At 37.9% G+C, this 25,090-nt stretch overlaps 2 protein-coding genes across 15 annotated transcripts; one reads left to right on the top strand and one right to left on the bottom strand.

Annotated features, from left to right (window-relative positions):
- Positions 1-3,014: 3,014 nt before the first annotated feature.
- On the top strand, positions 3,015-16,988 carry LOC130993642 (methyl-CpG-binding domain-containing protein 9). 4 transcript variants are annotated; one of them, XM_057918613.1, is made up of 11 exons: positions 3,015-3,741; positions 7,062-7,722; positions 8,180-9,265; positions 9,337-9,915; positions 10,659-10,961; positions 11,076-11,411; positions 12,423-12,521; positions 12,876-13,313; positions 13,536-13,814; positions 13,967-15,715; positions 16,195-16,988. In XM_057918613.1, the coding sequence occupies exons 1-11, from the start codon at positions 3,386-3,388 to the stop codon at positions 16,549-16,551; spliced, it is 6,243 nt and encodes a 2,080-aa protein (XP_057774596.1). In that variant the 5' UTR covers positions 3,015-3,385; the 3' UTR covers positions 16,552-16,988. The 4 variants fall into 4 exon arrangements, with proteins under 4 accessions (XP_057774596.1, XP_057774595.1, XP_057774594.1 ...); XM_057918612.1 differs by having other exon boundaries at positions 7,029-7,722; positions 13,970-15,715; XM_057918611.1 differs by having other exon boundaries at positions 7,029-7,722.
- A 666-nt stretch (positions 16,989-17,654) lies between these two features.
- On the bottom strand, positions 17,655-22,899 carry LOC130993643 (RNA-binding motif protein 25). 11 transcript variants are annotated; one of them, XM_057918617.1, is made up of 9 exons: positions 22,308-22,844; positions 21,853-21,936; positions 21,199-21,265; positions 20,830-21,074; positions 20,529-20,678; positions 19,876-20,320; positions 19,110-19,772; positions 18,453-19,027; positions 17,655-18,075 (listed from the first exon to the last, which is right to left on the bottom strand). In XM_057918617.1, the coding sequence occupies exons 1-9, from the start codon at positions 22,356-22,358 to the stop codon at positions 17,824-17,826; spliced, it is 2,532 nt and encodes an 843-aa protein (XP_057774600.1). In that variant the 5' UTR covers positions 22,359-22,844; the 3' UTR covers positions 17,655-17,823. The 11 variants fall into 11 exon arrangements, with proteins under 11 accessions (XP_057774600.1, XP_057774601.1, XP_057774604.1 ...); XM_057918618.1 differs by having other exon boundaries at positions 21,250-21,265; positions 22,308-22,827; XM_057918621.1 differs by lacking the exon at positions 21,853-21,936 and having other exon boundaries at positions 22,308-22,896.
- Positions 22,900-25,090: the final 2,191 nt, after the last annotated feature.

Below are 25,090 nucleotides of genomic sequence, written 5' to 3'. Positions count from 1 at the left end.
TCAGTTTTACAAAAGATTTTTGAAAAATAGCCTACCGGTGTATCCCCTCATACACAAGTTCAGTGACCCTACGGGACCCAACAAATATTATTTTATAATAATTACATAGTACTATTAATATTTTTAGTATAAAATAAATATAAATACATAATTTGAAAAATTAAAATATTAAATTTAAGAAAAAAATAAAATAAAAAATGTTTAAATTATGGTTGTTAATTAGTTATAAGGAAAATATCACAACTTAAAATATAAATTATCTAATAGTATATTAAAACTTTGAACTATCATAATTTGCTCATTTTAAATCTATTTTTTTTACCTATTATATATTAAATTAAAAGGTAATTTCACGACATTGCATTCAAGATTTACATTACATATTTATTATAAAATATAATCACACGAAAATAAAAAATATATATTTTACCTACAAAATGAGAAAAAAAACGGAATAGATTAAAATTTTAAACTATATCCAAACAATAGCATCACCTCTAGGGCAGTTTTTTTTTCCTTCTTTTAGTTAGCATTTTTTTACAGTTTTGAGTTTCGTGAATTATAATTAATATGGATGATATCATGTGTGACGGTGTATTTCATGTTCAACTTTGGTTGTAGAAAGAACATCAGGGCGGAGGGATTTTAGACTAAAATAATGAAAGGTTTATTGGATATTTCAATATTTTTGGTAAGTAAGTTAGCATATATACATGGACATTGTATATATATATATATATATATATATATATATATATATATATATATTGTAATATTACGATCTATAATTTTTTTTGCAATAAGAATGACATAAGTAACAACCACCCTGATCAGCGCAGATGATTTGAGTATCATTCACAATTGTGGTCAAATCTCATGGACTGTACGTAGATGCCGAGAGAAATGAAAGCAATCCTGATCAGCCTTATGTGTTATTCGTGCGAGAATCGTCAAACAGTCTGAACATTTCTAACAAAAAAAAGGACAAAATCTAGTTTTTGAGTTAGACGAGTCTCTTAGATACGCACGATTGATATAATTATCTATTGCTTTACACGTGAAGATGGAAAAATCTAGATTGCCCTTGAATTGTAAACGTGTATAAATAAACGTTATATATAGGCTTCATTTGTAAGTTGTAACCCACACACTTTTCTTAAACCTTTCTCTATAAATACTTGATAAAGTATCCTCTAGTAATATAAGCTCCTATGCTATCCTTCATATCGTTTTCTATAATTCTTTTTATTTTCACTATTAAACCACCATCATCACCAATTATCCGTGAGAAAATCGAAGACTGTTTAAACTTTCACACTAAAAAAGGGACATGAGAGATCACCATTGGTTTCTGACTCCCTCAGAGAAAGCATATTTTATTAATTTTTGCCTTTAATTAGTTAATTAATTAAACAATTTATTTGTTCAGATTTAAGCCGATTCATCAATAATTTTTTTAATTCCAAGTACACCATTCAAATAGATTTTATTTACCAACTTTATATATATATATATATAAAGATAAAGATGTGTATTTGTATTACATAATTTTGAAACTCATGTATTATGTGTAGCAAAGCATGATCTCTACCATTATATTGCGAAACGGTGCATTTAAATCTTTAAATCATACCATGAGAGTTGTTTATAGTAAAAAAAATTGGATATCATTCACAATTAAAATTGGACTAGTTAAGAAAAAAAAAACTCAAGTGCAATTCTTGAATTCCTGAAAATATTTTGAATTTACAAATAATCAATCATTTCGCTTGGTTGTGACAACAAAACATAACTCAATTGGTAAGACGCTTTCCCTCCAATCAATAGACGTGAGGTTCGAGTCGAGTCACTAAGGGGGAAAATGAGAACTATTATTGATCCTCTTTACGAAAAAAAATTGATTGTCGGGTGTGTTCAGTGTGTCCAGCATGTCATTTTTTGATAACCACGTCAAATTAAAATTAAGAAAAACAGACAATTATACCAAATCTAGAAAAAATAAAAAATTATGCATCATAAAGAAAAAAAGAAGAGAAAAACTTAAATATAATTCCCGGATTCACAAAAATATTTTGAATTTACAAACTATTAAGCCTCAAAAACAAAAAGCCTACAAAAAAACATAAGTACCACATATATAAATATTTACTAACACTCTCTAGACTTTTCACACAGACTCACAGAGTCCTTTTTTTAAAAAAAGGGAAGCTGATTTTGCTTCTATATGTGTTAGCAAGTTATAATCTTTCACACATAAATCCATCGTGTGTTCAATATTTTGTTGAGATGTTGTGTACGATGCATGCATGCATTTTAATCATATAATGTACCCACTCCGTCCCACTTCAAATGATCCAAAATGGGACGAAGGGAGTAATTGAAAAATAAAAGTTATCACACGTTTATTTCAATTTTTTTTTGCTATATTAATATTTATTAAGACAAAATCACCATATTTTTTTGTTGAATTAACAAAACACCATATTTGACAACTCGTTTGAATATTTTCCTAAGATACATTCATTTAGAACTCTGACATCTAAAATTTTACAGTATTTGCATTTTATCATCTCAACAGTTCATAAGTTGTAAGTATAGTATACCGATGATCGCGATTCTCTTTAAAAAAATATATAACTCATTTGTTGACCGCGTATTATGTGTTTCTAAATTACTTCAAATATAATAAAATAAACACTTGACAAACATTTATTGTGGTGATGACACTAATTCGAAAGAGAGTGGTAAATTTACATATTGGCCCGCCCAAAATAAAATATTCCGACATGTAAATGCAGCATGGTCACACGTGTAGATCGACAAAACTCACAAGTGCAAGAAAACCGTCGTGGAAGGGGTAAAATAGTGATTTCGACAAAAAACCCGGATGCGCCTCTCAACCAAAACAGGGGTAATTTCGTAATCCCAAACCCTACCCCACACCCCCCCCCCCCCCCCCCGCCCCCCCCCCCCCCCCCCCCCCCCCCCGCTCTTCTCCGAATTCACTACACACCGATTTCAAGAATCCCCGCCCGGCACTTCCTCTCTCTCTGTCTCTCTCTATCATCCCCTTCTTTATCTCTCTCTGCAATTTCTCATTTAATTTGACCCAAAAAGTAGGCGTCTTTCGCCTCATTCTCACAGCTCTCCCTGTTGCATACGTTACAAGCGACTGAATTGTGTTTTCTACCAAACAATTCGTCATCACTCGTCGCTCTTCCTTGTCCGCTTTCACCAAATTGATTGCTTTGCTCCTTAACCCCTTCCTGCATCCCACTCAATTCTCGTCGTCTTCCACCAAACTCCCGCTGTGCTCTCTTCAATATTTTCATGTACATAGTCAGTGCTGCATTAAGCGCCACAGGAGCTGAACAGCGTTTCAGTAATGGAAGCTGAAACCAGTAACGCGAAAGGGGGAGCTAAAATGGCGTTTCAAATAGATCTAAACGAGATGCCAATCTCGTCACCCCGGGAAGTAGCCGACGACGCCGTATTGCGAAGCGCTGGTGCTTCTTCCGTCTGTGTGGTGTGCCGGAAAGGGGTTCCGGTCGGGATAGTTCCCGACAAAGTGACGGGAGAGCTGCGCCACGAGAGAAAGTGCTTCCGGTGCTTGCTCAGGAACGATAACGCCGGTGGAGGCGACGCGGGGCGGTTCGACATCAATGCATCGCCTCCACGCGAGGCGGAGGACGGCGATGTCATCACGGTTGTGGCTGGCCGGGATGGGACCGGCGGGGGGAGGTATGCATTTAATTTTCGGTTCACCCCCTTCTTTTTCTTTTTTTTTTTTGTGGGGGGGGGGGGGGATTTTTTTAAGTTAATTATTGCCATTCCCCTTGTTTATGCAATGCTGGACCTTAGTTCTTATACTCTCATGCTTATAATGGTGCCTTTGAGTGCTTTATGTGCGTTTTTAGTCTTTTATGTGCTAGGAGTTTTGCAAATCCTTTTGTTTTATTTGTGTTGGGTCGTTTGTGTTATGCTTATCTTTCTCGTTTTTGTTATTTGGCTTAATGCTCACTTTCTAAACCCTTTTTTCCCCTTCCTTTTTAATAAAAGTTGTGTCGATTAAGTATGTTTAGTGTGTGTTGGCATACTGTATGTGCATACGGTAGAATAATTTTTGAAACCTTTGCCAAATATCACAAAGCTTCTAAAGCTCGGCGCTTTTGAAGTAACAATGGAGAATGACCATATCTGAAATATCAGATATGCATGTCAATGTAAATCCTATGTTAGGGAGGACACAAATTTTGACATGTATGTGAGTAGGATTGACCATCAGCATTCTCCTTTCTCATAAAGGAATTTCCATATCCAACTAAGCAACACTACTGAGAACCTGTTTGGATTCTTTGTAACAGTATTAATAATCTAAGAGCATTCTCTTCAACTCTCGGTCTCTTTTGATTTTTAAAACTTCCTTGCTCTTAGTTTAAAAGTTGATCCCAACAATTAGACAGTTTTCTTCATTAAGCTATTATGTTCAAGCTGAGCAGTTTTCTCCCCAATAAAGATTTCAACATATTTCAAATTAAGTATCAATAAAAGTCTGTAAAATCTTTGATTTTTTTGGCTAATGTTTGGCTCCAAGCTACTTACATATAAAGCTTCTTTCTCATCAAGTTTTGTGGCTAGGATGTATAGTGCTAAAATGAACTAGGCACATTTCACAAAGTTGATGCAAAAAAGATACTGCTGTCATCCATTTCATTCCAGTTCAAACCATGATAGTTGAAGAAGAAGAATCTAAAAGTGCATACCTCTCATCTATCCGGATTGGTCTTGCAGTTTCCGATGTTATGGACAAGGCGTCACGAGGGGCCTAAGGACAAGGGAAATAGAAGATTGTAATTTTTTTGGCCCTGTCCAGATCTCCTATGCATTAATTGTAGCAAGCTTGAGAAACTAATGAGAAAGGCGGTAGAATAGCTCACCTTTCTGATCACCAATCAGATCTTTGTTGAAGTTGTAGAAAGGGAAAAGGGAGAAAGAAGTGGGAGGGGTATGTTTCAGATACTTTTCTAGTCGAGTAGTTGTGTCTCTTAGTCCCCTCCCCTTTTAAATGGTAGGGTTTGCTAACATTGCATATGAAATTGGGCCACCTTATATATAACTTATATGGCCTAAAACCTTGATTAGTGACTAGTGGGCCTAAATAGCTTTTTGATTGGGCCGAGGAATGTTGATTGCACATTTGTGAAGATATGATTAGACACTGAATTTTCTATGTATCCACAGTAAGAAACATGCATGTAGCTCCACCTCGAATAATGCACGATGCTGGTTTATGATCTTGACAACATGTAATGCTTGAATAAAATTCAGTGGAGGTTGTCGGATCCAACATATTATTGTTTGACATCCTATGAGCTTAACCCATTGTTGGTCAATATTCTAAAAATTTGTTATAAGCAAACTATAAGTATAATAAACAAAACACATCTTCATGTAATTTTCTTTGGTTCTTCCCTTTTACTATCTTCTAATTTTCTAGTTTATATGCGCCATTCAGCTGCTGAAGTCCTCTGCTGCACGTGTATCTTGTATTTTCTTATGTAATTTATAAATCTCTCATGAAGCAAATTTAATTTATCATAATAACAGATTTAACATTCTTATAACGTGCTCATATCAATACATAAAGTTTTTGGATATGACATTTTTATCACATATTATTCCCTATTTGTTGATATAGCTACACACCATTTTTGGATATACAGTTTTTTGGACTAATTGAAGCATTTTCTTAGTTAATGTTTCATCATTGAGTGACATATTTATCACCTGATTGCTAGCATTTCTTTGAATTTTTAGTTGTTTAGTTCACCGTGTACATGATTGACATACGAGTTACATAATTCTCACTGGCTCCACTTTTGTTCATGTTGGTGTGTCTTCAACAAGAGTCCATAACTCGCCCAAATATTTTATGTCGGTTTGAGTTCCAATGCTAGGCCACAACTATTTGTCAATTAGCTACACATGCCTTCTCTCAGGGATGCGCTTTTTTGCTTGAACATATATTTCTTTTTGTTGGTTCTCATAAATAAATGTCTCAAAATGCCTTTTTTTATAAAAAAATTAATCCATCCAGATGCTCATACCTAACCAAGGACTTGTTTGATTGAAGCAGTTTCTTTTTTCATAAAAAGCTATGGTCATTTGTCGATGTAAATGTGCATCTTTTCCATGTGAATATGAGCTATTTATGCCAAGAAATCTCCCAACTACTAACATAGGATTCTTTTTCTTTACTTCTTTTTCGCATTCTTGTTTACACTATTTCAATCATCATTTTCTTCTCGATTTGATTACTAAATTTTAAGGTAACAAAAGTAAGATCTTTCTGTGTTTATTCACTTATTTCTACCTGTCATGGACAACATACTTCTTTTGTCTATGTTTGATCCCTAAGCAGAGACAATGTGTGAAGATTATGCTAGCGTTTGAAAATTAAAAAGACTCATAATTTTTTCTTTCTTTTCTTATCATTATATGTTAAATATGTCAAATGAGGCCAAAAAAGACGACTGTGCTCTGAAAATCTACTGATATACGTTTCCTTATGGAAACAAATTTATTTCTGAACCTTGTTTACGTATTAACCGCAATTTTTGCCTTGATAATGACTGGGAGATATGAGCCATACTGAGCTCATGATTCTCTTAGAGTAGCATCTGGAATCTGAAAACTTTTGTGCGCTTCTCCCTTTTATATGCCTCCTTTTTTGTGTCTGTTACTATATTGCATTTATTGAATAGAATTGGTGTTATATTGTTGATTGGTTCTTGTTTTGGTAGATTTACCTGATTAAAGGCATTATAAACTCCTCTTGCTTGTAAAACTTCATCCCCATCTCCATAACCTTTGCATTTTCGTAGTGTTTGCCCTATCTACTTGAAACCACACAAAGAATTTGATTGCTGTTTCTCCCAGAGCCTCTTGTTCTCCCCCCCCCCCCCCTCTCCCCCCCAATGCCTATGCTGTTGAACTTTTATCAATTCCCATGTAATTCCAATCTGCAGAGTACAGGCTTATGTCCACTCTTCTTTCTATAGCCATCATGTGAATACAAGCAAATTAAATCCTATGCTGGATGGTATTGGGCATGATCTCCCAAAGACGTCATCCATTGCAGTAGATTCTCCATATTCTAGATTCCGCGGTGCATTGCTGCAAAAAGTGCATTCTGATGGAATCTTAGGTACAATTCACAAAGAATCTACATTTGCTGCACGGCTCCGAGCTAGTCATACTCCACCGGAGTTTCCTCCTGCAAGTCCAAATGTGTTGTATCTACAAACCCTTAGAGAATATATTGCCGAAAGATCGGGTACTTTGGGAGAAGGTTGGCGTGTTGAATTTGAATTTTGTGACAAAGAATATAAAACCTCTGCTGTTTATATCGCACCTGATGGCAGTAGGTTCAGATCTATGGAAGATGTTGCTTTCCACTTCGGGCTGTCTTCACGCTATCACTATTCGGAGAATGATAATGTAAGTACAGAGTCTGCCTCCATTCGGAGTGGGATGAAGAAGGAATCACCAGTGATTATGACTGCGCAAAACTGCAGACAAAGGCAGAAGATGTCAAGGGCCAGCAAGAACCAGGGTTTTTTGTTCAGCTTAGGGGTCAAAAGTTGTCCTGAAATTATTTATAACAAGAGTATAAGAGAATTTGGCTCTTCAGAACATGGTGATCTCCATGATAGTATCCATGTAAGTGTATCCTCAAACTGCAATTGAAACTCATTACAAAAACTGCTCTCTTTATGCTTAATCTTGCTTGCCTGTGTAACTGATATCTTCACTATTTATGATTAAAAGTCAATTAAAATGTCATGAGCACCAACTCAAGTGCAGCTCTCTATGCATATACGTTCGGTAGTTAACGTAGAGGCTAAAAAAGGAGCTATGGTATTCTTCCTTAAGTTAGCAGTTATTTTGTAAACTTTGCTTTCTACTCCTTCTGAAGCTGGTGTGCTGGCAGAGTACCAAATCTGCGGCATTTAGAAGTTGCTCTTTGACAGTGTTTTGATATCTGAATATGGCAGCTTGGGTAACAACAATTCTACTGGTTTAGCTTGATCTTATGGTAGAACATATTGATTGATTTGTTAGTAACTGTGAACTTGATGTACATCTCCACTTGACATTTATTTCCTCTATTTCCCAGGAGGGTTTCCCAGTTCAGTATCATGACTTCTGTCTTATATCAGCTGGCAATATTGATCCACGACCATCATACCACAATGCTAATCAAATCTGGCCTGTGGGATACAGATGTAGCTGGCACGATAGGGTTACCGGGTCTCTTTTTCTATGTGATGTTTCAGATGGTGGTGATAGTGGCCCAATTTTCAAAGTTAAAAGATACCCATGCACCATGCAGTCAATACCAGTTGGCTCAACCATCCTTGTAAAGAAGAAAGCAGCTGTCTGCAAAAGTGATGGCATTGAGGGTTTAGATGATTTAGCTACATTCCAGGTGGTTGATGATGATAGTATATCCACAATCACACTGCTAAATGAAGAAACCCCCCCATGTCTAGACAACTGTCTCTCTACTCTAAAGAGAGAAGAGGAGGTTCAAAATCCCCAGGAAGATAATTCTTCAAATTCAAATCTAGAAGTCCCACCTCAGAGAACCGGAAATCTAGTAAATGATGCTGCAGGACTGAATGATATGATAGGGGAATTTCAAGTTGAGGGCAGGTCAATATCATCTGTGTGGGAAAAGGTTTCTCAAGCTTTCTTGTATGCTTGCCGTGAGATGTACAAACAAAAGGGTGCAATCAAGTTTTTCTGCAGTCATGATGTGTTTGGAATGAATAATGATAATCTTGATGGTGCTGATTCTTTATCAAAATATTGTTATTTTGAAGGACTTGCTAGCATCCCTCCATTGGTTCAGAATGAGAATGAGCTTAACAAGGCCTGTGAAGTGCTTTCAGCATGGTTGAAGCAGGACAGGTTTGGTCTGAATGAAGATTTTGTTCGAGAGATTCTAGAACAGATTCCACTAGTCACTGCTTGTTCAGAATATGAAAAACTGAAAGACCGGAACAAGAATTCAGGCCTACAAACAGTTGGAAGTGGGTTTCTGCAGGTTGAACAGAAGACCAACAATACCTCTGAAACTTCTAAGAGATCTCTGCTAAAATTGGGTGAGGCAGAAGATACTTTAAAAAGGGATCCCTGCCCTCCAGGCAAGCAACTTAACAGAAGGCTACCGTCATACTTGATGGGAGATGCTCTACAGGTGCAACACAGTTCTCTTTTGTGTTATAGATTTAAATTCTTTATGCTTATATCTATCAGTATCTTTTTCAGGTTTGGGAGCTAGCTTGGCGTTTCTTAGAAGTGCTAGAGCTTGGGCAGCCTTTCACTTTTCAAGAACTTGAATCCGAGCTTGTAAACCCTTGGTTAGATAGCTACCCTTTGGATTTAAGACATGAAACTGTTGAGACAGGGGATGGTGCTTCCTCCAGTTGTGAGAAGGTTTCTCAAGCTGGATCAGCCTCTATTGGCAGATGTACTGGTCTTCTTTTGGCCAAGATTCTTGGCTCGCTGCTGAAACTGCTTGTTACTGAGCTGTTGTCAAAAGCAGCAGTATACGTGCGCCCTAACCTTGATGCTGGCGAATCTAAATCTAAGAGAGGCAGGAAAAAGGATTTGGACTGGCTGGCCGAGTTAAAGAAAACCAAACTTGATATGCTTCCTGTTAATGAGCTTACATGGCATGAAATTGCTCGTCGGTACATTTTAGCTGTGCTGTCCATGGACGGTAATCTTGATTCTGCAGAGGTTGCTAGCCGTGAAAGTGGGAAAGTTTTCCATTGCTTACAAGGTGATGGTGGGGTTCTTTGTGGATCTCTAACTGGCATAGCTGCGCTGGAGGGAGATGCAATGGTAGGCATCATTTACTTTTTATTGTTTGATGGTTATAATTAATTTTTCCAGTTAGATAAAACTCTAGAATCTTGAGTTTTATGGTAATGCATTTAATTTGTTCTCACAACTTCTTTATGTTTCAAATTCTATGATCACGACTCAAGTTAAAGATAGGTATGTTGGATTGCTATTTGATACTGCACAACGAAGGAAAATGATGACTAACCGCAAAAGAAAAGTTATATGAACGATTATGGGCATCAAGATCCTTGTCTTTTGGGTTTCACAATGAACCTATATCAAAATTGTTCACCTCACTTGGTAACAGATACTTATGACATGCTCAGATCTAAGACTTCTTCTAGTAGCAGTTCCTCTCACAGATGGTCATCATAAGAACTTATGAAGAATGCAAACAGAAGTCTTGATATTTTAAAAGTTTTTGTAAACAATCCCCCCCACCCCAACCCTAACCAAAAAGACAATAAAAGAAAATTAGTGACTGATGGGTAAGTCAAGCCTGTATGGTCAATTTGAAGTAATTGCTTATTTGGTGTAAATATGGAGCTTTCTGAGTTTTGGTCAGATCACAATCTCCTAAGACTTGCCTAAGTTCCCTAACTTTCTAGTCTGTAACAAATTTTGGGGCTTATTTACTTATGATGGTCGAATGTGATCATCCTGCCGATTTGCTGTTTGCTAAAAACTTCTAATTGTTATATATGAAGATGTTAATAATATTGTATTGTATCTTATTGCAGGTTCTTGCAGATGCTATGAAGGAAATATATGGGTCATTAAAGACTAAAAATGACATAGTAAGTTTATGCCAGGGAGAGTCTGATGCCAATGGTGCTCAAACAATTGAGGTGAATGACGGTGTTATCCCTGAGTGGGCTCAAGTGCTTGAACCTGTGAGAAAATTACCCACGAATGTTGGAGCCCGAATCCGAAATTGTATCCACGAAGCTTTGACCAGAAATCCTCCAGAATGGGCTAAACGGGAACTGGAACATGCCATTAGTAAGGAAGTATACAAAGGAAATGCATCAGGACCAACCAAGGTGATGTCTTTATTCTAGTTGAAAATGCTTAGATGCTTTCATTTCTAGACAATATAAGGAAGGTCTTGTGAGCTGTATATGGTGAATTAATTTGGTTCTGCTGCTTGACTACAGAGAGCTGTTATTTCAGTCCTTGCAAGAGTTACTAGTGAAAATCCACAGCAGAAGGCTGAGAAAAAAGAAAAGGTAAAGATTAAGACCAACATGTCTGATCTCATCACTAAACAATGTCGTATAGTGCTACGACGTGCTGCTGTTTCAGATGAAGATAAAGTCTTCTGCAATCTATTGGGAAGAATAATTTTGAACCCCAATGATACTGATGATGAAGGGCTTCTTGGCTATCCTGCAATGGTGTCTCGTCCTTTAGACTTTAGAACTATTGATCTCAGATTGGCTGCTGGTGCTTATGGTGGATCTCATGAAGCGTTTGTTGATGATGTTCGGGAGGTGCGTGATTCACTTATGACTTTACTTTTTTCCTTCATCCTGACCACTGTTTGTGTCACTGAGTTACATGTAGAGACATTTGTCACTTTTATAATGCTTGCTCAATGGGTGGACTTGATAAACAGTTTGCCTAGGCATCTGTTTTTTTTTTTGTGTGTGTCAGAGTTTGCCGTGTGTTGCACTTTTAATGTAGCCAGTTTCTATTTTATGTCTTGCAGACCCTTCTTGATAGCCTAAGATTCTTTTTATTTCTCAAACTACGTATCTACTCTTATCATAATGTAAATTTTCTTTCTTGTATTTGCTATTGTTTTTTCATTTACAAATCAAATGCTCCCAGAAGTCATGGTCATGAAAGTGCTAGGCCCAATTAACAAATGCTTGCATAAGTTTTCTACTGTGAATCTACCATCTTTTACTTGACTGATAAAAGATTTTGAACGAGATAGGAAGTTCAAAGTTCACACCCATGCACTTATATTTATTGCTGCTTTCTGTTTTCTAAATATCACACGACAGTGCTCTTGCTCTTAGTAACTCTTTGTTTGGATATTCCTTTATTTTCAGTCACTGTCTGGATTCAAAACATAATTATTATTAATGTAAAGATAGACACGATTCCCGTCATTGTCTTACTTGGTATTTAGAAATTCAATCATTTATAATACCTCCCAGCCTCTGTGACATCATGGCCTCCTTTGGTCTAGGTGAGATGAGGGTGATTGATAAAATTTATGTCATGAGGAACTCATTTTCCACTTTAGTTCTAAATGATGAGAGCAAAACTTGGTGATTTGTGAAACTTGATTTCTGTAAATCTATAACCATCTGAGCAGATTATTCAATTATAAGATTATGTTATGTTTGTCATACTTGCAGGGCAATTAGTTGGTCCAAGAAGGTAAGCATCGCTTCTTTCTGATGGATCAGATTAGAATCAGACTTCTAAGAATATTATTCCTTTGTTCATGTCTTGGAGTATGAATATTTTTTGCTCATGTTTTTCTATAGGTGTGGCGCAACATACATACTGCATATGGTGATCGATCTGAATTGATTGATGTGGCTCAGAACTTGTCCAAAAAGTTTGAAGATTTGTATGAGAAAGAGGTGATCTTCTATTCTCTATGTGCATGTGTGTTACTTGATAATTTTTGCCAGTGTTTGATATCTAGTACTAGTCTCTATGAATTAGATTTTGCTTCCATTTGAGACAAGTCTATCCCTTTTCTGTCAGTTCAAGAACTTTAATAAGAGCACTTGTCCAACAAGTCTGAAGCTTGACTTTGCCACTTTTTTATACTTATACAGATAAATTATGGCTGAATCTTAAGCTAATATGCACTGATGTGTGTAGTTGTCTAGTCAAAGAGTGACCTGGATTTGAGTTCGGCCAGGCTATGGTGTTCTTTTTGGATCTGTTGATCTTCTTCCTGAACTTTTTATGCTTGTAATATATTACAGGTTCTGACCCTTCTCCAAAAAATGGCCGATATTTCCAATGTTAAAGATTCAAGTCCTGATGCTCTGAAAGATAGAGATGATTTGCTTGTTCAGGTGTGTAATAGTGCACTCCCTAGAGCTCCTTGGGATGAAGGAATATGTAAAGTCTGTGGAATGGACAAAGATGATGACAATGTTCTGTTGTGTGATAAATGTGATTCTGAGTATCATAGATATTGCTTGGATCCTCCACTTCTAAGAATTCCAGAAGGAAACTGGTATTGCCCTTCCTGTGTTACTGGCCAGTCTCTTCCTTGCAGTACAACCTACGGGTCAGTCTCAAATCAACACCGGAGAAAAAGAAATCTTGGAGAACTCTCATGCAAATTTTTGGAAGAACTGTCCCGATTAGCGAAACTGATGGAGATGAAAGAACATTGGGAATTCACAGTTGAGGAGGTCAGTTGTCAAGATTTTTCTGAGTTTCAATAATTTGTGTGAAAAGCAGATATCCAGTGGAACCAAATGGAAAACTCTCGCTGTTCACATTTGTTTTCTCTGCCACTTTCCTTTTTGTTGATGAACATTTTTTTCTACATTATGATATTCAGTACTTAGTGATTTCAATAGTCCTTTGCCCTACCCGATGAAACTAAGTATTTTTTTTCCCCTTTTTGGCAGAGAATATTCTTCTTAAAGTTCTTGTTCGATGAAGCGCTAAACTCTGCTACTGTCCGGGACCATATGGACCACTGTGCTTCTCGAGCTGCTGATTTGCAAAATAAATTGCGTTCTCTCACTTCTGAATTGAAAATTGTCAAAGCGAAGGAAGATATGTTTGGTTTAAGCGCCGAGAAAACAAATTCTGGAGTATTTAACATACGTGGAGATCTTAAATCAGATGCATCGTCTTCCCAGCACACTAATGAAAATATCGCAAGAGGAAATCCATCTGAAAAGGTCAGTCTTCTGCTCTTCTTTGGTTCCTCTCAACCTGAGGCTGGCCCATGTATATTGAAAGTTTTGATTGCTATAAACTGTTTCTTTTGCCTCCTTCAAGGAGCAGTTGAATCACATGTTGCGATGACTTATTGAATCAAACACGGTGTCAGCAGCTTGCAGGGGAGAAAAGTCAACATGAGAAGATCTTTGTCAAAGCCCAACCATCAGGAGGACCTATCTTGCAAAATGAGACACCGATTTTCATTCAGCAGCAGCAAAGCGACCAAGGGCATGCCAATGTTCTGAATAATGTACAGGGTTCCCTCTTTACTACCACTCAAGTGCTACCTGGTCATAATTTCTCATGCTCCACCTCCGACCATGAGACAGAGTTTGTGCCACCTGCAACTGTGAGTTCAATTCATGAATCTGGGGGCCATCAGCGTCCCAACCAAGCTGATATGCTTTCATCACAAGGCAACAGTCTCAAGGTCTGTGCTGTAAGGAATGAAATTACTAATCTGCTGGACTCAATTGCTAACATAGAACTGGAACTAGTCAAGGTATCTCTTCGGCGGGATTTCTTGGGGAGAGATTGTAATGGCAGAGTATACTGGGCCTTTTACTATCCTGGTGCTCGGCCATGGATAATAGCTTGTGGGGATGCAGCATCCAAGGAGAGGTGTCCCGGAGATTTTGTCAGTATTCCTGATTCTGACAAGTGGATGTATTATGAATCTGAAACTGAAATTGAGAAACTAGTTGGATGGCTGAGCGAGAATAATGTCAGGGAGAAAGAATTAAAGGAGTCCATTTCACAGTTCCAAGCTAACAAACTGAAAGACTCCGAATATACAGAAGATCACATCCTTAACAGAAGAGATATAAACAATGGTGGAAGAAAAACTTTATCTGCCGATTTTTTGGCTACAAAGGCGACAAATGCATTGGAGAAAAAATATGGTCCTTGCAATAGGTTTGAGGCAACAGCTGTTCTTCAGAATCTTGTTATGGGAGCAAGTCAGAGTGGTAGAATGTACAGATGTGAGTGCCTAGAGCTGTTGTGGCCTTCTAAAGACCATTGCGGGTCTTGTCATCAGAGCTTTTCTACCTCTGAGGAACTAAGACAACATGCCAAAGAAAACTGCAAAGCAGCATCATCTGGCTCTAAGCGAAGCCAGACAGCTGAAGATATCACTAAGCGCAAGAAGGCAAGAAATGTGGCTTCTCAGGAAAAACGCTCCACTAGTATCAGCATACCTCAAAGATCAACAAGTGAGAAACAAATTGATGGATGTACTTCTGTTGAAGGCTATCATGCTGATTGCCCCTTTAATTTTGAGGAGATTATGACAAGGTTCATTGTTCCTAGCTCAGTTAAGGATGGGGTGAATGACATAGGACTTATTGGCAGCGGTGGCGTCCCTGCCCTTTTGGCAGGCCAGCCCCCTTATCTAAGCGATACTGCTTTAGCATTGAGCCTTGAAAGAACAAATGAGGCCAGTTCAAGGCCAACTGATTTGAGAAGTAGACAGCAGAATACTGAACCCAGTGATGTGATGAACAACAGGGGCTTGAAAGACTTGCATAGGTCATCCAGATCTGTTGAAAATGGCCTATCTGATGAACTATCTATTGTTGGGAGATTGAAATCCATATTGATGAGTGAGAAGGATCAAGTTACTTCAGTAAAGGACAAAAGTTCATTAGTAGCTGGGTTGTCGAAAAGCACTATAATTCGTGAATCTTCATCAAGACCATTAGTAGGTAGAGCTTCTGAAATATTGAGGTATCTTAAGATTAATCTACTTGATATGGATGCTGCTCTACCAGAAGATGCTTTTAGAAAATCAAGGTCAAGTCAAGATCGAAGATGTGCATGGCGTGCATTTGTTAAATCTGCAAAGTCAATCTATGAGGTTAGTCGCACCTTTCTATTATTAGATTTCATACCAATCTTTGTGTTTTTTAGTTTGATATGTAGGTCATAAAAAATGCTTGATGGAGATTTTTATCATTTGTGCTCTCTGGATTCATTTTGGCCCTTCTGATTCTCAATATTTTAGATACCCGAATCTCAAGGTGACATATACATGCTAATCAATAATCTTGCTTTTGTAACACTGCTTCTATAGGTGCTATTTTACTTTCTTAGCTGCAGACCATACTTTTTGTAGTATTTTACAGGCCACACTTTTGATTTTACTGATTTCATTTATCTTCTTTCAAATGCCGAAGCTTACTTATCTTCATCTCTAGATTTGATTGGGAAGTTCTGGTTATTTCAAATGTTCTAACTATAAGTAACAGTGTGGCTTATATTAATGGTACCACTTGAGGCAAGAAATTCCATGGTCCTCCATTTCTCATTCCCGTTGCATATTCTCTCTTCTTTCAGATGGTTCAGGCTACAATCATATTTGAGGACACAATTAAAAGTGAGTACTTACGAAATGATTGGTGGTATTGGTCGTCACCTTCAACTGCAGCTAGAATCACGACACTCTCAGCTCTTGCTTTGCGTATATACTCACTAGATGCAGCCATCTCTTATGGGGAACCTCTGCCTGGTACTGCAATGGAGGTTTCGGAGCCAAGTTGTGCAATAGACGAGGAAGTGCATCGAAGTCCAACTCCAAAGAATCCTGCAAATCCTAGTAGCCCAACACTGCAGAAGACACCCGAGCCAGATTCTTCTGAGAATCCAAGAACTAGGAGTAGAACTAGCAAGCGGAGGAGAGATCTGAATAGCTGAGACAGGACAAGACAAGTTTGTATTTATCTGCCAGTGATGTGGCAATAAACTCCAACTGCTCTTATTAACAATTTTTTTGGGCAGTGCCTCAGACAAGTTTGCCGCATTATAATTGTGGGGAGCGGCTCCTCGATGCCTTTTGGTGGAGAAGATGGAGGCAGGTATATTTTGCCCCATTGTGTATCATTTTTCTGGAGTATGTGTACATCAATGGAGTTGCAGAGCTGAAATTGCAACTCAGCTTTCTCCCAAATAAGTTGGTATATGAGGCACAGGAAACAGGTTAAAATGTATATAGACTATCTTGTAAACTCGAGGAATTTTCTTTGTAATTTTCAGCCTCGTTTTTTATTATGCATGTGAAAGATCAAAGAAATGTTGTATAAGTACTACATAAGATAATTGTTTCAAAGAAACGTCAATTATAATTTTTCTCATGAGATTGCAAGTAAAATTCTGTTTCTGTTATTCCTCTTATTCTGCTACATCCCCCTCCCCTATCTGTTATGCAAAATAGTGTTACTGAGTATCTTTCAACAGAGTGAAAGGGAAACTAACACTTTGAATCTAAGTTACTTATATATATGCTTTAAAAGATTTATCGCGCGTCATATTCTATTTAGTTTTTTCTGGGTAATTTTGTTATTATTGCATGAATTAGATTTTCTTTTTTTCGAAGTCTGCATGAATTTAGATTTAGTTCAAAATCTCACTGGCAACTTTTACTCGAAGATCTCCACGCATGTTTCAGGACATTTTCACAAGCACTAGCAAAATGGAGTATTTGGGAAAAGGACATGTTGCAAAGTCATCATATAATAAATCTCACAACTCTGCAGTTTAGGGTTTAGGTTGTAATCACCTTTGAATCCCAACAAAGAATAGACTTTATTTTATTAATTAAAAGCATATGCAAAAGTTTAACATGCACAACACCTATGACCTGATTTTTTTATTTTATTTTATTTTATTTTATTTTTGAGAGAGAGAGAGCACCCATGACCTGATTCAGTAAAAGGTAAAAAGATGGTCTTTTCTTTCTGCTTTTTTTTTTTAGAATTCTTTCTGCCTTAGATTGCACTACATTTTCATATCGAAGAGCATAATATAATTCTGCACGTCAATTAAGAAACTGCACCTGAGGTAATACACTGAAAATTACAAAATTATGACTGTTGCAAATTATTCCATCTCTAAGACAAGGACAAAAGGGACATGTGGTGCAATGATTAATATACGCTGATTAAACCAACATTTTTATTCGTTTTCCGCTCAGGCCCTGGGCTTCGGAGCCAGGCCAGTCTCTACCTTCTTGATCTCAAAAATAAGCATTCTCCACATCTTAAGCACAAACATTTCAGCTTCATCATCCAATATAGTTTGGAGCCTCTCAAGCATCTCACCTGCCTCGACATGCTCCTGAGTGCTAGACACGATATAGTCCACAAGCGTGACCTCTTCCTCACCCAAAAAGTCTGTTATCTTCTTTGATACCCATGGTCTCATTCTCTCATGCAGCACATTCTGTAAAGTACAAAAGTAGGTTCCCTTAGAAACTATTATGCACATAACCTTTCAATCATACAGTAACAGTAATAAGAATTCAATTGTTCCCTTAAGAATAATAATCATGTTAACAAAAGAAGCAACATAGCTAACTACTTAAGAATGACCAATCCATGAATTTCCAATCTAACAATTTTTATATCAAACCAGATGTTTGGCCTTTAATATCGGACAAAATCTTAAGGCACTCGGATAGTTTATTTTATCACAGCCTCACTGGTTTTCAACAATAAAGGCAAAATGAATAAAATGATAACGAATTACCCCCCACCCAAGGATATAATTAGTCAAAAGAGAATAATTTATGACATCAAAGAGACATATAGAGGTAGTACCTGATCATAGATCGCCCAATTGATCTCATAGGAAAACAACTCATCTTTGGTCTTTGGTATAGTGTCAATCAACTGCTTAGCATCCAAAAGCTTCTGGTTTTCTGGGGTCTTTGTTTTATTTGATCTTTCTCTTTCAAAATGATCTCTTCTGCTCTCCTCACGGATGCTATTGGTCTCTTCCTCATGTCTATCACGGTCACGATGGCCAGATCTCTCATGAGAACGTCTACTTTTTTCTTTTTCTACATCAAGTTCTTTAGGATTAACAGTTGAAATTCGCTTCACAAATTCTGCTGCGGCAGCCATGTTGGCTGATGGGGCTTCAGACATGGAAGATTGAATAGCTTCTTGTTCCTCAGTTGAGTAATCAATTGGAACTAGAGGTCTCATCTTCTTTTCCTTGTGTGCATCCTCATCCTCATCCTCGTTAAAAACAGAAGGTACAGCAGCTCGCTTTCCCGACCCTGAAAGCCCGAAGCCCAACTTTTTAGTTGGCACATTGCTATTTTGCCGAGCATCTGAAGCAGAATTAGATGAATCACTGGTGCCATTCTGCAGAATCCCTTCGCCTGTAACTGGGAAAAGTATATTTAAGTACAAAGGTGGAGAACCCCATAGTGGAATACACTCATAAGTTAAGCCAGAAAAAATAAATACCTTCATAAGCCCCAGGACTTGGTTTGAGCTCAAATTCAGCCTTACCCTGGTTTTCAGCACTGGTTTCATTTGGCAAAATAGCTTTCTCAAAACCATTAGCTGGTGCTGGAACAGTTTCAGATTTCAGAACCTCAAGCTGTTTCTTCTGTTCTTCTTCGGCTCTCATTTTAGCTTCTGCGATTTCTTCCTCCTCTCTCACTCTGTCAGCCAGGTCCTCTTCCTTCTCCCTCTGTCTTCTTTTCCTCTCTTCATCACTGATCTTGTATTTCCTCTTCTTTCCATACCCATCATCACCATCACGTTCTTGGTCCACAACTTCCCACTTCCTATCATGAGCCCTATCTTTCTCCCTATCTCGCTCTTTCTTCCGCCAATGCTCCTTATCTCTTTCCCTGGATTCCCACTCTTTTTCACGCACTTTATACCTCCGTTCATCTTCTCGACTTCTATATTCTCTCTCCTTCTCCCTCTTAGCTCGTTCTAGCTCCCGCTCTCTCTCGTATCTTTCAAGTTCCCTTTCCCTTTCTCGTCTTGGGTCACGGTCACGATCCCTGCTCCTGTCATGCCTTCTACTCCTATCAGGAGACCCTGTTTCAGCTCTATCAGGCTCACTAGAGGGTTTGCTCTCAGCAGTCTTCTCGTCCTCATTTTTGTCTTCTGCATCTGCACAATGAAGTTTAAGCATTTCATCGGTGTCTGGAACAACTAATGTGGCATGGAAACAAAAAGTCCCAGTTAGATTATCAGGTCTGATAGAATTACATACCGTTCTTCACCCCATCTTCTGATTCTCTATCCTTTGACCCAGAAGGCTGCTCTGAGTTTGAGTTTCCAGGTCCATCAATAAGTGTTTGTGGCTGTGGAGGTGGGGGTGGAGGAGGAAGTGGTTTGTTCTTCAGTCGTTCCTCTATCATACCTGTGAGCTTCTCAGAAACATCACGGTCTGCATCCTTGTCTTCATCAGTTACAAGGCCAAAACTGGCAGCCTCAGGTTTTTCCTTATTCATCTCACTGTCATCCTTTTTCTGTTCATCTGATGAAGGCTTTAGAGACTCTTCAGTTAATTTAACAGCTTTGCCAGTATCCGAGCTCGACTCTCTTGCTTCCTCTTTGTCAGAACCGTCAGTTGCAGATTCCTTGGCCCTTGAACCTTCGATCTTTTTCTCTACATAACGCTCAAGATATTTCCAAGTTGTTTGATTAACATTTAACTGCAGACCCATCAAGTTCATAGTATATCAGCAGAAATACAAATGTCCTTTTCAACTTCCAAATGTCAACATATAAGATTTCTAATGTTACAGAGAAATTTGTAGCATGAGGCATCAGCATCTTGCATGAAACTGGCAAAGGCTAACACAGCAAAATTGAAGAAAAAATTAAGACGTATGTCTTTAATAGAAGGCAATGCAACCATACCATCAACTCTTGTCCATCAACTCTTAGCTTATTAAGTAGTCGCAATGCACGAAGAACTCCTTCAGCAGACTCAAATTCACAAAATCCAAAACCTCTTAAAGTTCCAGTGGGGTCTTGTGGACGTTTCCAATTCTTTACAGGCCCACAAAGCTTCAGAAAGTGTTAGAAGTCAGACTTGTTTGATATGTTGAACATCAAGCTATCTTATTCAACAAAATTCCATAAACTAAACATACATAAAAATGAGAAACACAAGAGATAACAATAGAAGAGAACAATATTTCAAGATACTATATCAAACCTGGAGGAGAGACAGCATGTAATCATTATCCACAGTTGATGATATCTTCCCAACATAAACAGTTGTCTGTGGCTCCTCAGCTGATGTGACACTTGGGGTAATGGGTCTAACAATGGGAGGAACAATTGGACCACGAATTCCGATAACAGGAGGGCGTGCCAATGGTGGCATAACACCAACCAACGGTTGCGGAGGAAATGCTGGCCGAAGCATTGGTGCATAAGGAGAAGGATATCGAGGTACCCCTGCATGAATAAGCCACAAAATCTAGGAAGATTGTCAACAGCATGCTAGTAAAATTACATACCAACAGACTATAGATTGAATCAAGCATTAAAAGATCCAACAAGATAAATCAACTGTTGTTACCAAAAATATCAAAGCAATAAGAGATTGCAGCACAGGCATGACAACACTCACCAGCTGAACATATAACCTGAAGGAACATCAAGAAAATAACATTGGGATTCGTGAAACAGGAAATGCGTGAACAGGGCATACCTTAAGCATTGACTTGCAAACAGAAGGCATGACAAAACTATCCAATATGAGGCGCCTTAGGTGAAGGTTTAATTTGAGAAGTTAGATGACCAAACCAAATTCTCACTCAAACCAACACATTTCAGACATAAAACTAGTATTTAATGGTTTACAATCTTAATTAATGTAAAAAAATCACATAGTATGGTTAGGAAGATTGTGATACCTTGAATGAGAGGCATAGCTGCACTCAACTGTTAGCATAGTCTGCTGTCGGCAATTCAAAAATTAATATCCCGTAAAAGGGCTAAACAGTCTTATCACTACAATAACAGCCTACTAAGTAAACAGCAAAACCAGAACCATTATCAGATCGGAGTGGCAAAATCACATTTTTAGGCTGTACATTAAGTTTTAAAGATCCTATTATTTCCTCATTCTATTCTTTCTAAAGCATTGGACTTATAAATATTACTATATATTCCATTAGAACATATGCAACAGAAATCAAAGAAATCAATCAAATAAAAAATGCGTGCATACCAACAAAAAGGAGTTGAAGTGTGAGGCATACTCAGTCTCTAATGAAGCCTTCCAACCTTTCCCACCGTAATCAATCATGGGACACTGTAGAGAAAACATCCAGTCATCGATACCCCTAATCTGACTAACATGTACCCCTCCCTATCCCTTATGCCTCGTAAGCTCTTTCTGTTATTATAAAATACAACCTAGGATGCATAAGGCATTGCAGCACATATATTGGCCCATAAAATCATGTCAATTAGGGAGCAATTTTGATAAAGCTTCGTACTTTATAATGATCATGATAGATGATTCAGCTAATAGACCAATTTCGTAATCAATTATGATGGCAGAGCTTCCATGTCGTTAAAGCATTAAAGCCATAAGAAGTGCATCCCTATGCGGAATTACGACACACACACACCGCATACATTCAGAGGCAGATTTCATCGGAAATAGAGAGAAAAACCCACCCGGAGGCATGGCGCCTTGGTGAAGAGGCTGAGGTATACCAGGGTAGCCATTCGGCATAGGCGGCCTGTATCGCATAGGCTGACCGGACATGGCGTAAGGCGGTGCCATCACCGGATGTACCGACGCCACCGGGCCGCTTCCAACCGCCGGAGCCGGTACCACTCCCGGAGGTGGAACACCGGGAGCCTGATACGAGACATGTGAGAATTGCGGGGCAGCGGCTCCCGGAGGCAAGGGGACCAGCGCCCCAGCAGGGCGGAAGGAGGGTTGCATCGCAGGAGGAGGAGGAGCGAGAACTGATGGAGGCGGAGGCCCGCTAGGGTTAGGGTTTGGAAACGGGGGAAGCGATGTGGAAGATGGATCGGGTTGGGCGGATCGAGATTCGGGTTCGGGTTGATCGAGGGTGGGATTGTGGTCAGCGGGGGCGGCGGTAGTTTCCGGCGCTGGCGTTGAATCCGCCATTGGTAGATGATGATGAAGTTGTCGTTTTTCCAGTTCCGGGGGTTTTCACAGACCACTGAGATTTCTGAGCCCTAATTTGGGTTTTGTGCTGCGGTAAAGATTGAGTTTCATGGCTGACGTGTGCGGTCCTCATTGGTTACTATTACTCCCCCTATACGCAATTATATTAGCGAGCACCTATGATCGACAAATTCTTCAAAAATTAGCATCTACGGCGAATCGGACTCTTTTAAGGTGCGATCCTCTCGGATTCTCGTCGGATTCGCACTCAATGCGATCCTCTTGGATTCTCGTCGGATTCGCACTCAATTCGCCTCGTGGCGTATCTTTTAAAATAATTTATAAATCGGATTCACAAATTCCATATGGCGAAATTCACGTATCTCGTGCACGAAAAGCCTACACAAAGTTATTTTGATAATTTTATTTTCAGTTATGACTTATATATTGGACTAATAATATTTGAATCGTTATATTGTTATTCAATTAACTTATATAACTGAAAATGCTTAACTTTTGGGTAAAATAAACTGTAAATTACATATAATTAATTTAAGAAAATTTAAATTGTATATATTTTATAAGCATTATATATCATAAAATTTTAATAATTAGATGTATCCTTGCCGAATCGCACCCTATAATTTTTAAAAACTCGTATCCCCGTACTCGTATCGCCCCCGCATCCGCACCTCCGTACCCATGCAACATAGCCGAGCACAAAGCTGGGTTAATGTTTTATAAAAAAAAAAATCAAAAGACTTGGGTAAATAATACTCCCATCGTCCCGCTTTAAATGACCTATATCTATTTTGGGTTGTCCCACTTCAAATGAGTCAACCCAAATTTAAAAATATTTAACACTTTTTTTGGATGATCTCGCTATTACTTTACACATTTATCACACATTCTTTAATCTCCGTGTCAAAAAATTTAGGGTGACGAATGGAGTAATAATAATAATAATAATAATAATAATAATACATAAACTTTTAATCCAACATGTTTAGATACTAAGAATTTTGAAATGTTTTAATTAAAACTTCATATTTTGATTGTTAGCAAATTCTACACCTCCAAACTTTTACGACAAAATCATTTGTTTTACACCTTAATTGCAAATGTTGTAAGTTATCGTCTTGCGGAAAAAACTCATATAAAATTTTAATGTTCGAATTTATCATAAATCAATAAATAATATCTTTAATTGAAATATTACAGAAAGCTATTTGCATCTGTGTTGCTTGATATGTCCCCATAGACTTTCCATATGGCATCCCATCCACTAAGAGACGATTCTCAATTGAAAATTAGATTCAACAATATTGTATGGTCGGATATTGCAGAACCTAAAGTATTTGAGCAAAATTGGCACGACCTTATCGAGGAGTACGCTACTACAAGAATATAAGGGTTTTAGCCACACATAATTTGTGACACATAATTATGTGTGGCAATATACCCACACATAATCAAATATGTGTAGGTAAATTCATTAGACAATTTTAAATAGTTAATGACATTTAATTATGTGTAGGTAAAAATATTTAGTCACATTTATTTTTTTATTTTTTATTTTCCGTTTAACTCTTAATATATTTAATGCTGACGTGGAAGTTTTAGCCACACATAATTTGTCACACATAATTATGTGTGGCAAAATACCTACACATAATTGAATATGTGTAGGTAAATTCAGTATACGATTTTAAATAGTTTAAGACATTAGTAAATCAAGGGTTTATAATTGGTCCTCGTTCTCACTCTAATTTAAGGTTTTCAATAGAAGCTAACCCTAGGGTTAGGTTTCGATTGATAATTTGATTTTTCATGAGAAATGAGAATAATGCACAAAATCAATAAACTCTACGAACAAACTATATAAACTGATGAACAGACACATATATTTAAGAAACAATGTAGTCAAATGGCCATAATGAAGATTGAAAATCAATTTTTGGCCCATAATCTTAAAACATCAAAATATGGCCATTAATTAGGTGGTATGCCTAATTTGCCCTTCTTACTCGGCCGCTGGGGTGATTGGTCGGCCGCTGGGGTGATTGCTCATCCGCTGGAGGCTTATAGGTGAGCTGCGCGCTCGCGGGGAAAAGCCAGCGCCCGCTGCACGTATGGCACTTATGACACTAATAGTGTCATAAGTGCCATACGCATCATTTTATTACTTGGTTTTATTTTGGATTTCCGTTGGCATTAGTGCCATAAGTGCCAAAATGACCATTTTAAACACTTTCCCGTAGAGTTTAGATGTTCCATTTAGGGTTTATATGTTCGATTTAGGGTTTAGATTATCCATTTA

This window comes from Salvia miltiorrhiza, chromosome 7 (assembly GCF_028751815.1).
Source record: "Salvia miltiorrhiza cultivar Shanhuang (shh) chromosome 7, IMPLAD_Smil_shh, whole genome shotgun sequence".
NCBI lineage: Eukaryota > Viridiplantae > Streptophyta > Magnoliopsida > Lamiales > Lamiaceae > Salvia > Salvia miltiorrhiza.
This window is presented reverse-complemented; position numbering and strand designations above follow the sequence as displayed.

Bases quoted from the DNA above. Each gene is read 5' to 3' on its own strand.
- LOC130993642 (XM_057918611.1), top strand. From the start codon at position 3,386: ATGGAAGCTGAAACCAGTAACGCGAAAGGGGGAGCTAAAATGGCGTTT. The intron at 7,723-8,179 runs GTAAGTGTATCC...TCTATTTCCCAG, and splicing joins ATCTCCATGATAGTATCCAT to GAGGGTTTCCCAGTTCAGTA. The intron at 13,314-13,535 runs GTCAGTTGTCAA...CCTTTTTGGCAG, and splicing joins GGGAATTCACAGTTGAGGAG to AGAATATTCTTCTTAAAGTT.
- LOC130993643 (XM_057918615.1), bottom strand. From the start codon at position 22,770: ATGGCGGATTCAACGCCAGCGCCGGAAACTACCGCCGCCCCCGCTGAC. The intron at 20,679-20,829 runs GTTTGATATAGT...CACTTTCTGAAG, and splicing joins ACATGCTGTCTCTCCTCCAG to CTTTGTGGGCCTGTAAAGAA. The intron at 19,028-19,109 runs GTATTTATTTTT...TACTTTTCCCAG, and splicing joins AAGTCCTGGGGCTTATGAAG to TTACAGGCGAAGGGATTCTG.